Raw genomic sequence first — 12,233 nt, 5'->3', positions numbered from 1 at the left:
TCATATTCCTCCAAGATAACCAAGTCCAATAACCCGAATCTATCTCTTCCGATAATAATATTATTATATTGTTACTAATTTTGTATCCAGTTAGAATTGTAATTGGCTTTGGGAGATATAACCCCTTTCCCACGTTATATATATATAACAAGAAAAGAAAGGAAAATCGTCCCTATAAAACACGCACCCAACCAAACCCTAGCTATCTCCATTCAACCTAGAAGAAGGGACAAAACCGAAGCTTGGAACTTGGCTCTTCTTGTTACGTACTGTGAGTACTGAATTCCTTCTTACACCTAATCTTTTTTCTGTTTTCATGAATCACTTTGTGAAGGGCTTTATCCTCTTTCCATTGGATCCAAAATCACTCAATTTGCGGAAGAAGGGCTTCCAAAACTGGAGTTTTAATACCAAAAAATTTCCAGAAACTAACATGATTGACTTTATTGGTCGATTTATATTGAAATAGAATTAAGGTATTTGAAACGAATTGATAGATGCTTCCCTGTACGGGTGGAAGTTAGAATAATTTGAGTTTTATTGTTTTTGAGTGTGTAAAACAAGCATTTGATCGAGAAGATTTGTGTATAGACGAGGAATCTCAAGTGTATTCTCACATCTGTTCGTGTAACACTGATGCATAGAATTACATAGTACTTACAATTGTTTAATTTGCAGATCTTTCTGCTAAGAACGTACATGTACATATGAAAATTCTAATATGCTATTTGTATTGGTATACTTCAATTACTATTTGTATTGGTATACTTCAATTACTATGTATTGGTATACTTCAATTACATGTACATATGAAAATTCTAATATGCTAATTATAACCTGGGAGTTTTGTTTTCTGAATTGTAGGTGATCACAATTCGGTACGTAGAAATGGAGTATGGTGAGTCTTTTTTTTGGATTTTGTTTTTCATAATTAAGGTTTCTGATTACCCTTTGCCTTTAGAAAGGGCTGCAAGATAACTAACTTATATTATTTTTCATGTTATGTATGTTGTAAAATAGGATACTTTCAATTTCAATCAAGTCACCAGCAGGCCTTGAAATCGCTTGAAGCTCAGATGATTGAGCATAAGAAACTACTTGTGCAGTTGGAAGCTGAAAAGAGAGGGCTTAATGCATGTCTTGACAAGACTGAGGCTCAAAATTTAGATCTGGGGACGGAGCTTAAGCAGATGGAAGTTGATAAGATGGAGCTTAGAAAGAGAGTGCTTCAGTTGCAGAAGGAAAAGGAACTTAATAACAAATATTTTTCTCAGAGAATGCTTGTGCTGCAGGGTGAAGTTGATCGGAACCAACAGCTTTGGGCTGAAAAGGTGGATCTTATGAAGCAGCTTGAGCAGCTTGGGGTAGATAAGCAAATCCTTGAGGAAGATGCTGAGCAGAGTGAGTGTTGGAGGAGAGAGCTCGAGGTGGAGCTTGAGGCGAGTGAGATTGAAAAGGGAGATATTGTAAAAGAGCTTAAGGAGATTCACGCTGAAAAGAAAAATCTTGAGGGACAGATTGAGAAGATGGAATATTATCAGAAAGAGATTAAGAAGAAACTTCTTGATCTGCAGGATGAAGCTGAGAAGAAAGAGCTTCAGAGCAAAGAGCTTAATCAGAAAGTGCTTGACCTGCAGAGTGAAGCTGTTGAAAACAAAAACCTTAAGAGTGATCTTGAGAAAAAGCTTGCGGAGAGTGAAGCTGAAAAGAAAAAGCTTGAGGCTTTTCGGGGTGAAAAGGAAGATCTTGCGAAAGAGCTTCAGGAGATTCGGGCTCAAATGGGATATATTGTGGAAGACCTGGGGATGATTAAGGCTGAGATGGGAGATCTTGAGAGAGAGCTTTGGCGGAGTGAGGCTGATAAGACGGTGCTTGAGGAGAAAATGCTTGAGCTGAGTAGTCAAGTGAAGATTAAGGAGATTGAGAACAAAGACCTTAATGATAAATTGTTTCAGCTGTGGAGGGAAGCAGATCAAAACAAACTGCGTAATGATTATCTTGAGAAAAAGTTTGCGCATAGTGAACGTCGGACGAAAGAGCTTGTTGGGATTGAGATTGAAAAGAAACGTCTCGAGAAAGAACTCGAGGAGATTCGATCTAAAACGGGAGATCTTGTGTCAGAGCGTAAGCATAGTGAGACTGAGAAGAAGGAGCTTAAGCAGAAAGTGCTTGAGCTGGAGACTGAAGGTCGTCGAAACAAAACGCTTTTGAATGATCTTGAGAAAAAGCTAGAGCAGAGTGAATGTCAGAAGAAAGCTCTCAAAGAGGAGCTGGAGATGAATAAGCAATACCTCGACGAAGAACAACAGCACACTGTAAAAGCTTTTCATCGGAATGAGATGCAGTTGGATCAAATGGTAATTTTCTTGTTCTCCACTCGAATTATAAATTTACTTTGGCTATTTTTTTGGATTAAGTAACAGGAAATTAGATTGTTATCCTTAAATAAGATGTTATTCTTATTAATTTGAATGTATAAGTAGGTTTTAAATTGTGTATATCATAATGCACACTTAACCTAAAGGACCTAAAATTCTGTACCTATGTTATATTAAAAAAAATAAAAAAATTGGGGCTTTTCGCATGTAAGTCTATAAGTAGGACCCAAAATATAAAAAAGCCCTATAATATTCAAACCTTATAAAAGCCCATTTTGACTTTTCAAAAAGAACCAAATATACCATACGAGCCTTGAAAAACCTAAACATTACAACATTACCATTGAAGTTTTTTTCTTTCTAAAAATCATAATGTAAAGATAATAATGGTATTTCACACATCAATGGGGTCCTTTTTGTGTTTGTTTTCTTCAATTTATAGCTTTTAGTGTTTATACATAAAATCAACGCAAGAAATAGGTTTTATTATAAATTTCTCAAAAATTAATTAGGAGACTAAAATCAAAATGATTAGGACTCTATCATGATTGATGTAGTTTGATATTTTAATTTGAATAACAATAATGATTCTTGTCTTCTTCTTCTTGTTGAATCTCAAAAGAGGAATCTTAAAGAATTGCTTGAGAAGAGTGAGGCTCAGAAGCAAAATCTTATGAAAGAGCTTCAGCAAACTGAAGCTGCAAAGTTAGGGCTTAAAAATGCTCTTGAGGGGAGTGAATTCCAGAAGAAGGACCTCCAGGAAGGCCTTTACAAAAATCTTGGGCAAATTGTATTTTCCTTGTTCTCAACTTAAAATCATTTTACTTAAGCTAGCTTTTCTTTTAATGAAAAAACAATTTTATTCAATGATTAATCGGGCAATCTTTTTTCCGGCTGTGATTTTCAAAACAAAAAGATCAGGAAAATGGTTGAAAATAGTGAGACTCAGAAGGAACAGATTGTGCAAATGATTGAGCAGATTAAAGATGGAAAGCTAGATGCCGACAAAGCTCTCGAGGAGAGTCAACGCCAGAAGAAGGTGCTCAAGGAGGTGCTTGCAAAGAGTGAGGCTCAAAAGGAACATCTTGAGAAAGAGCTTGAGAAGATTGAAGATGAAAAGATACAGCTTAAGGAAGCTCTTGAGGAAAGTGAGCTGATGAAAAGACAACAAGTGATAGTTTTTGGCCAGAAGGAACAACTTGTGAAGGCAGAGCTTAACAAGAAAGTGCTTCAGCTGCAGAATGAAGCTGATCAAAGCAAGGAGCTTAAAAAACGGCTTGAGCAAAAGCTAGGGCAGACTGAAATGCACAAGATATTACTTGAGAAAGCTCTTAAGGATAGAGATATTCAACTGCAAGAAATGGTAATTTATTTTTTTCTTGTTCTCAACTTCAAATCAATTTATTTACTTAATTATTCTTTTGGTAATTATTATTTTTTCTTTCAGAATCAGAGATTTGCTTTAGAGCAAAAGCATAATGAAGAAGTGGTGGCAGATTTGTCGAAAGAACTAAAGGTTTGTTTAATTTCCATAATCAATCATATTATGCATTAATTAACCTATTTTCATTATGCATTAATTAACCTATTTTCAAATGTTAATATTATTTTGTTGTTTTATTTTTTGTGATTGACTAGAATCAGGAGAGTTCGAAGAAAGAGATTACATCTATCAACAGTGAAATGGAGTATCTTCATTATATCAACAAGAAAAGCATAGAAGAGTTGGTTGTTGCTGATGTTGCTGCTGCTGCTGATGATGATGATGATGATGATTGGCTTAAAGTTTAAAATGGCTATGTTAAGGCCACGTGGCCCTACCTAGACTTTGAAGTTTATTAATTTGGGTTTCTTTCAAGTACATATAAGATGCATATAAACTTCTCTAAATAATCTTTTTGCCCTTTGGAACTGAAGAAGATTAATGATCTTTGTTTTGATTGAACTAGCCTTCAGTAAATAACTGAGTTTTAAGTATAAAATCTTAAGTAAATTTTTCCAGCTGCTTTCTTAACCCTTTGATTTTCTCAATCTCTCTGTTCTTTTTTATTTTTTATTTCTCTAAATATTTTAATGTTACGGGAACTCCATGAAATTCATCCTACACTCTTCTCTTAAAAATATACACAAAGATTAGTTGGATTGGCTCAGACCTTTGTTGTGCTCCCAGGTGGTCTTAGGTTCAAGCCTTTATGTTATCCGTCCCATGTATATACATACAAAGAAGAAATTATGGGTGTGCGAGATGATGAGATCCCAAATTTTAAAAATCTTTCTATTTAAACCCAACATTCATCTGAGTTCACCCTTACATTTTGGAAGGGAGGCTAGAATTAAGGTTAGAGATTATAACGAAAGACTTGATTCAATACAAAACTATTATTAAACTGTTGGGTTGAATCCCTCGTTATAACCTCTCATTATAGAAGAAGCTCCCTCCATTTTGGTGTGGAGACTAATCCATAGACAACTTTAGTCAGAAGCCCATAAAAAGAACGTCACACCAACAACAACAACCGACCTAATAGATTTTTATTTGCTTTAATTTGAGGACGGCATTGTGACGCATTGTGGAATTTCATTGGGTAGTTCTGGTACTACAACTACAACAAAACAGTTTTCTCTATTTGATGGACATCACAAATGATTGTTCATGACGTCGTTTGAAATCACAATATTATTATTATTTTGGCACCACCAGAAGTGCGTATTTGATTGGACCAACACACAAAAAGTGAGAGACCCAAATATTCAACAAACGCACATTAATTCTGATTTTCACACAAGAGAAACAGAAAAAAAATTCCAAAATATTATTATTATAATATATGCAGCAGCAGCAGTACGTATTCAGAAGCATAACGTGACACAAATGTAAACGTCATGCACAAACAAGAATACCTAACCTTGCCGTTGACGTGGACTCTTTCAATAACCAAGTCACCCTCTTTGCCTTCTTCAATGTTATATATATATATGTATATACTAGCTCTACATTACATACTAATCTCTCTCTGATCTCTTACTTGAGCTTGCTTAATTAGTACACACAAAATGCACCAAGCAATTCCATACAAGTCATGGGCACCAATTGGCACCACCACCGCACTACCACTGATCAGACGTCCAAATCCGACCGCTGTGGCGGCCGAAGACAAAATCATCCAAGGAACAAGGAATGATCATGTGATGATCAAGAACATGGTGTCTGAGACGGCGGTGATCGTGTTCACGAGACGCGGGTGCTGCATGGGACATGTAGTGCAGCGATTGCTTTTAGGCCACGGTGTCAACCCAACCGTGTACGAGGTTGGTGAGGGAAAGGAGGACGAGATTGCTGTTGCAAAGGAGTTGGAGATGATTTGTGGTGGTTCGAAATCAAAGGTGGTTGTTATGTTTCCTGCTGTGTTTATTGGTGGTGATTTGTTTGGGGGATTGGAAAGTGTTATTGCTGCTCATATATCTGGGGAATTGGTTCCCGTTTTGAAACAAGCCGGGGCCTTGTGGCTTTGATCTTACTTTTTCATTTTAATGTAGATTTTTCAGGAATTGTTGGGTTCTTTTTTTTGCTGGAATTTGGAATTGTTGGCATTTTCCTAGCTTGTGTGTAGATTTTAGAGTTTGGGATACGAATTGTTGTTGAACAAAATAAAGACGGTCTTTCTTCATTTTGTGATTTCCAAAGTCCATAGCTGCAGCCAATGGATAAAAACTAACCAAGAAAAGCAATCGGGACAATTGGCTAGAGAAATTGAAAAAGTAAACCTACTGGAACAACCAAGTACAAGGTTACATATTGTGGATTTCTAGTTTAACATAATCAAATTGTATCCAACCAAGAATCAAAATCATCATGTTCTTCGGACTTTGTTCCCCCGGAATGGGATGATCGAAATTCATGGACAGCCCTTTCTTTCTGGGCTTGAGATGGACCACTTTGTCTGATCTGTATGGATGTTTCATTTATCAAGTCGTCAAGCTCATCATCAAAGTTAGCAGTCGCGAGTATCGATGAATCTGGGGCTTTTCTCGGAAGTTGAAGTGGAGCCATGAAAGCTGCTTCTTGTACTGAAACAGTTTTAACAGAACTGAAGCCAGATGAATCATTTATCTTGGTCTCACCAAATGAGTCGAGAAGCATATCCAGTTCTGCCTCTGCAGTTGATGCCTCAAATGATTTCACACTGAATTGTGTTTCGGACTCTGATAATTTGCTTTGATAATCAGATTTGCCAAGTTTACTTGGATCGATATTACCCTGAATCACCGAAACTGATCCCAGGTTAGGCAAGATTGGGTCTGGATGCCCACTTCCGGTTGAACCAGATATTGTAATCTCAATATCATGATCAGCAACCTGGACCTTCTCTGAAATTGATTCTTCAGGCATTCCCCGGGTTGCTTCCTCATTACATGTTGCTTGCATCGGGTCAGAGGACTGACTGCAGGTCGCCTCTTGTCCCTCCACATGCTGTTACATAAACAAGGATATGTTACTTATCTGTAGCACATAACATAAATAGCAACAGAAATCATATTTATTAACGAACATCTAAAAATTATGCGGATGAAACTTGTTACTGTAAATTTTATCACCACTACTTCCTTCCACAACCATGGAATAATATTCTGCTGACGTCACTCTCCCACACATTTAAGCACTGATCACTATACTCAAAAGTACTACTTTCACCTCATAGGTGCATGCATTTTCCAATTTTGACCACTATCTTGTTTACAATTATAATTTCCCTCTGAGTTTGCCCTTGCAGTGCATGTTTCCATCCCCAAACCCAACAAGCAATACATATGAAGTCTACTGTAGTCTACAATTAACCACTTCATAGTTGTAGTTCTTACATTTCATACAGAAATCAAATGCAGAATTGGTAATCATCCCAAAATGTCATTGGCATTTCACAAGTGAAAACTACTAAGGACATTTAAAACTTCAACAAAGAGAGCACACCCACAACTGCATGCGTTCTCATGTGCATCCACTTTTTATTTATTTTTTATATTTAGTTCTCTTCAGTTTGGGGAAAGCATACCAGCTCTGGTGGCAATAGTTCTGCTTCGATGAAAAGCCTTTCGGGTAAGGCTATCTTTTCCAGTTGTTCTGCAAGAGCATGCAAATTCAAGGAGAGAAATGACACCTGCATGGTGGGTAAAAATAAAAGCTGAGGTGGCTTGGAGAATGAGTAAAACTGAAAAAAATAATAAGCAAAAGAAGTGCCTAGCTTAACAAACTAGCACAGGACAAGAATTTCATTTAGCCTACTACAAGGACGTGATTTTACCAAAACTTAGAAAACTGAATTTCATTAAAAGAATAGAAGAACCAATTTTATTGCTACGCAAAAGAAATATTACATAGCCGTGGACAAGAAGTCAACTTACAAAGAAACATAATAAATCCTTACGGCAGCCAAACAACAAAACCAGTCTCAGTCAGATCAAGCAGGCACATCAATGATTGACATCCTTATATCACACTTGCAAAAATTAAAACTCAGTAGTCTAAATGACACATGCATAAAACACATGTGATGCAGAAATCAGGGAAGGCACGGCCACAATAGAGAAAAATACTGTTGGTAACTCTCAAAATTCATTTTTATACCCCTTTATTTCTGTATGGGGCAAAACCTGTCTGCAATTACCAACATAGCCATTGGCTGCATGGTTTAAAAGCCAACCACCATGTATTACCTTGTGGCTTGTGCTTTATAGTAAATTGTGATGCACAATTCCTGATATTAATAAATGAAGCATCCAAGTGACTAAATATATTGAATGTGTTCCCAGCATATACAAGGGTAAAAGTTATATTTATGCCTTCGTAATAATTATATACCAAGTAGTATATGACCAATTTTTTTTATGTGTATACATTCCTAATCTTATTCCTCATGGGGGAGCACGGACCAATTTATTTATAAAAGAAAAGTACTTTATCACTATTTGAGTATGAACTATTCAATGTTGATTCAACAGTTGGGGAATACTGAATTTCTGTTTACCAGGTGAGCAGGCTATCACAATCCTGTCTGTGTGCATCTATAATGATTGCCTTATCATTCTTTCAAGTTCAACACGAATTTTTTTCTCAGCCATTACATCAGATATATATGATTGAGATGCATTAAGAAATGTGAATACATACATATATCCATTGCATGCATATGTGCATAGATACATATATGCATCGCATACATACATGTTCATAATAACAAAGTAAATAACGCATTACCTCATGATGTGCAGCAGTCTTATCCTTCACAACAAAATTATCATCTCCAATCCTCGATAGAATACTCTCACCCCTGACCGAAAGCATAGATCCTATCCCCTCATTCCAGTCCCCTGCACAATATGCAATTTAATATTGGAACTATAAGGACCTCTCTGGCAAGTAAACAGTATTAGATTATAGTATTGCTTTCTTTTTCTTTTATTTTCCCAACCTACGACTTATGAAGGAAAGTCCTTACTGTATAATTGGAAACACTGGTCAAATGCAAATTATGTGTCAGCTTTACTTAATGTTGTCAAATACAATGACTAATGATAATTAGTGACAACTCCAAGAAACTATATGAGAATCAGGTAGGAAATGGACATGCAATTACATCACTATACTAAGACTTCAGATATCACATGCCTCAGAACAATCTAATGTCATTCGCATAGACAAATTTCGAGCCAAAGCTGAAGTATATGCACTGATTGGGAAAAACAGAAAGAAGGAAAAACAAAAATTGATGAAGCTGCATATGGATAAAGGTGCAGGTTAGAACTAAAAAACTGATTCAAGTGAATTATCACATACTCATTGTTAGTTGCATCCTATGGTGAGTCCTTATATGGTTCAGAAGAATTTAACGGAATTCCTCCACATGTTCTTCAAATGAAAGAAGTAATGTTAACAAAGGAAACAGAAATCAAGTTGAACCAGCATATAAATATTTGCAAGAAAAACTAACCAACAAAGATCAACCAAATATTTCACCCAAAAAAAATGATCAACTAAATATGCTTCAAAAATTATCCAATAGAAACATAAATTTCCCTATTCAATTGTACAGAAAACTAAACCAAATTCAATAACATGGAAGCAAAGAACATACCAGGTAGAACATTATCCAAGGAAGGAAATGGGTCTGAATAAATGGTTAGCTCAGACTGAGCCTGAGCCTCGGCAATCAGATGACGATAGTCTGCACCTTTACTCATTGGCACAGCAACATCAGGGGCTCTATTCAGCCCATCACCTGCTGGCTCTTCGGAACCTGCTTCGAATTCTTCCTCGTAACGATCCCAATTCGTGGGGAGTGCAGAGGCACCATGTATAGGATTTGTTTTCTCCTTAACTTGCTTGCCCAATGGCTTCTTTGCAGGTCCGGCGTCGCTTGCCTTCCCGCCATCTACCGCGGGAGCTTTTGCTTTCTGATTTGGATGATGCTTTTTACTATGGCGCTGAGCGTGAGCCCTATTTGATTTCGCTAAAGCCTTGACGTCCATTGCCAAAACGAAAACCGATTTACATTTGCTAGAGCATTGCTGCTAGGCACTCAATTCGCCGTTTCTACGAACAAAAATTAAGATGAAAATGAAAAATTAGGGTAGCAAAAGAACAATATCAGAACTTAATATTAAAAAAAATCAGAAGAAGGAAAAAAAAAAAAAAACAAGCACTTGAATTACCATTTCAATACGGAGAAACAACGGAAAGTGAGAGACGAGGTGAAGGTTTCGATTTGAGGTTAATTTGACTTGGAAAAACTCTTCAAATTCTTCTCTCCAGCAGTTCCTCAGCAGCCAAACGGAGTTCAAGGGATAATATTGTAACAAATTCACGGATAATTGAAGAAAAAGAAAAGGAGTTCGGGAGGCGACGACGAGAGTAATGGTGAACAGAAGGAGAGAGACAATCAGAAGTTCTTGAGCAGCTCAGGTATTCGTTAAGCAGAAGGTCGTCCTCTGCCCTAATTTTTAATGAGACTCTTTTTATTTACACGGTGCCGTTTCAGGTGACACACTCTTCTTTTGTTTTTGTTTTTTGTGTTTTTGAGAGAACACATATTAAACTGCACAAACAGGTCCACGCTATAAAAATGGGCACTCGAAAGAATTTATCAAAAATACCATTATCTAGCTCTAAGCATATGAGGTGGGCACGGTTGGATTAGGTCCAATTTATCCCTCAAATTGGAATCGAAACCGAAACTTACATATTGTTTTTACTGATTGTCTTTTTTCTCTGTTTTCTTTTCTTCTCATATTGGTTTTTTTTCTTTTTGGTTCAAAGGCTTCTCATATTGTTTAACTTCACATTTGCGCTCATGTTCACCATTATTTTCTTTAATTTTTTTTTTATACTCATTTTACATATGCTGTTTTTCTTCATTTCTTCACTGGTTTTTCTTAAATATATTATGGGTTATGTGTCATTTCTATCTCACAATTTTTTTAGGAATGTTTGTAGTAATGTAATTCTTTGTCTAATCTAATTAGTTTGGGGATCAAATGGAGGTTGAGACTAGCCAAAAAAAGTGCACTAAAAGGTAAACTGAAATAAATATGTGTGTCATGAACGAAATTATGGTATGTCGCGGAAGAAAAACTTACATATCACAGGTTCATATCTTCTCTTTATTTCAGAAGTGACACAACAAGATAAATATATCCTAAAATAATACCGAATAAACAAATACTAAAAATTACCAATAATATAACTTTTTGGTACAAAAATATAGTTAAAAGTGGATGAATCAGCAAATTACTCTATAGATAACAAATTGAACAATTGATACATGAAATTGGATTCATTTACTATAAAAAAGAATGAGATTACACATCAATCATGATCAGCAGGCAGGGAATACCGGCACAATGGGCAAAACCTACTTTTCTGCAGCCACTCCACAATGCAACCCTCATGGTAAAAATGTGAACACGGCATTCGATTCGCCTCGGAACCAACTACAATATCCTCCATGCAAATCGAACACATTGTCGAGAGTTCGACTCTAGCCCTCTCCAACTTCTCAATGAACGCCCTACTCGCAGGCACAAATGCAGGCTGATCACTACCGTCATCCTCAACCTCCAAAACATCCGTCCCCCCAAACTCCTCCTCCATGTAATTCTTCTCAGCAACATAAACATCGACGCGCACCGCGATACGCAGAACCTTGGGCCCCCCACAATGCTCCCTTGCGGCCTTAAAAGCTTCGGGCAATATGATCGTGTCAATCATGTCTTGGTGAGCGTGGGACGGGACTTGAAGCCGAGAAAGGGTTTGGGATATGGCGTTGGCCAAGTCAAATGGGTTGTTCGCTAGGGGTTCGACTGTGTCTTCATTCTCATCCACGCTCCAATTATCGTCTTCCAAAAACAACGACATATCTTCATTGAAATCAATGGGCTGCTGCAGCAGGCACCGCCGAACCGTGGCCTTGACATCCACCGAGAACTTGGTGCACGGCAACGACTCGTTTTCGGGTTCGAAAGCTTGTTGCAGCCATGCCTTGCAATATGTCTCGCCCACCACTTTCAAACTCTCACTGGCCATGGAAGTTATATTGTATCTCGAGTGCAAGAAATTGATACGAGAAAATGGAGAATGGGTTGAATAAGGCAACTGTGTGTGGAGATGGAGAGGGTTTATATAGGATGCGCTTGGTTTCCCAATCAACCTAGGATTCATGAATCCCTAGAGATGTATTCTTTTCCTAATTGCTTTAGGAGAAAGATATTGGGGCGGGAGATTTTTTTTTATAAATATTTTTATTTTGGTTTTTGGAGTCTTGTGTCCAAATGTTCAAATTCTCTTTCCTGATATATATCGCT

General features: G+C 37.0%; 4 protein-coding genes across 5 annotated transcripts; 2 read left to right on the top strand and 2 right to left on the bottom strand.

Moving 5' to 3' along the window:
* The first annotated feature begins 186 nt into the window (after positions 1 to 186).
* LOC117619431 (myosin heavy chain, embryonic smooth muscle isoform-like) lies at positions 187 to 4,323 on the top strand. Of its 2 annotated transcripts, XM_034349384.1 has the most exons (7): positions 187 to 271; positions 865 to 898; positions 1,021 to 2,357; positions 3,001 to 3,168; positions 3,295 to 3,741; positions 3,826 to 3,894; positions 4,017 to 4,323. In XM_034349384.1, the coding sequence occupies exons 2-7, from the start codon at positions 889 to 891 to the stop codon at positions 4,167 to 4,169; spliced, it is 2,184 nt and encodes a 727-aa protein (XP_034205275.1). In that variant the 5' UTR covers positions 187 to 271; positions 865 to 888; the 3' UTR covers positions 4,170 to 4,323. The 2 variants fall into 2 exon arrangements, with proteins under 2 accessions (XP_034205275.1, XP_034205276.1); XM_034349385.1 differs by lacking the exon at positions 3,001 to 3,168.
* A 1,073-nt stretch (positions 4,324 to 5,396) lies between these two features.
* On the top strand, positions 5,397 to 6,022 carry LOC117620098 (glutaredoxin-C9-like). Its single transcript, XM_034350203.1, has one exon. The coding sequence runs from the start codon at positions 5,433 to 5,435 to the stop codon at positions 5,889 to 5,891; it is 459 nt and encodes a 152-aa protein (XP_034206094.1). The 5' UTR covers positions 5,397 to 5,432; the 3' UTR covers positions 5,892 to 6,022.
* An 85-nt stretch (positions 6,023 to 6,107) lies between these two features.
* On the bottom strand, positions 6,108 to 10,435 carry LOC117620097. Its single transcript, XM_034350202.1, has 5 exons — positions 10,086 to 10,435; positions 9,509 to 9,966; positions 8,632 to 8,744; positions 7,430 to 7,534; positions 6,108 to 6,849 (listed from the first exon to the last, which is right to left on the bottom strand). Exons 2-5 carry the CDS (start codon positions 9,900 to 9,902, stop codon positions 6,199 to 6,201), a joined length of 1,263 nt encoding a protein of 420 aa, XP_034206093.1. The 5' UTR covers positions 9,903 to 9,966; positions 10,086 to 10,435; the 3' UTR covers positions 6,108 to 6,198.
* An 803-nt stretch (positions 10,436 to 11,238) lies between these two features.
* LOC117618116 (E3 ubiquitin-protein ligase CIP8-like) lies at positions 11,239 to 11,955 on the bottom strand. The gene has a single exon (XM_034347735.1). The coding sequence runs from the start codon at positions 11,953 to 11,955 to the stop codon at positions 11,239 to 11,241; it is 717 nt and encodes a 238-aa protein (XP_034203626.1).
* Positions 11,956 to 12,233: the final 278 nt, after the last annotated feature.

This window comes from Prunus dulcis, chromosome 2 (genome assembly GCF_902201215.1).
Source record: "Prunus dulcis chromosome 2, ALMONDv2, whole genome shotgun sequence".
In the NCBI taxonomy this organism is placed as follows: domain Eukaryota; kingdom Viridiplantae; phylum Streptophyta; class Magnoliopsida; order Rosales; family Rosaceae; genus Prunus; species Prunus dulcis.
Note: the sequence above shows the minus strand (reverse complement) of the source record. Positions and strands in the feature narration are given on the sequence as shown.

What these genes read in the sequence shown, in the direction of transcription:
- LOC117619431 (XM_034349384.1), top strand. An exon ending in ACAAAAATCTTGGGCAAATT is followed by an intron (nt 3,169 to 3,294) that starts GTATTTTCCTTG and finishes CAAAACAAAAAG; the next exon opens with ATCAGGAAAATGGTTGAAAA. An exon ending in ATATTCAACTGCAAGAAATG is followed by an intron (nt 3,742 to 3,825) that starts GTAATTTATTTT and finishes TTTTTCTTTCAG; the next exon opens with AATCAGAGATTTGCTTTAGA.
- LOC117620098 (XM_034350203.1), top strand. Translation starts at nt 5,433, where the DNA reads ATGCACCAAGCAATTCCATACAAGTCATGGGCACCAATTGGCACCACC.
- LOC117620097 (XM_034350202.1), bottom strand. Translation starts at nt 9,902, where the DNA reads ATGGACGTCAAGGCTTTAGCGAAATCAAATAGGGCTCACGCTCAGCGC. An exon ending in CTTGGATAATGTTCTACCTG is followed by an intron (nt 8,745 to 9,508) that starts GTATGTTCTTTG and finishes CATATTGTGCAG; the next exon opens with GGGACTGGAATGAGGGGATA. An exon ending in AACTATTGCCACCAGAGCTG is followed by an intron (nt 6,850 to 7,429) that starts GTATGCTTTCCC and finishes TTTATGTAACAG; the next exon opens with CATGTGGAGGGACAAGAGGC.
- LOC117618116 (XM_034347735.1), bottom strand. Translation starts at nt 11,955, where the DNA reads ATGGCCAGTGAGAGTTTGAAAGTGGTGGGCGAGACATATTGCAAGGCA.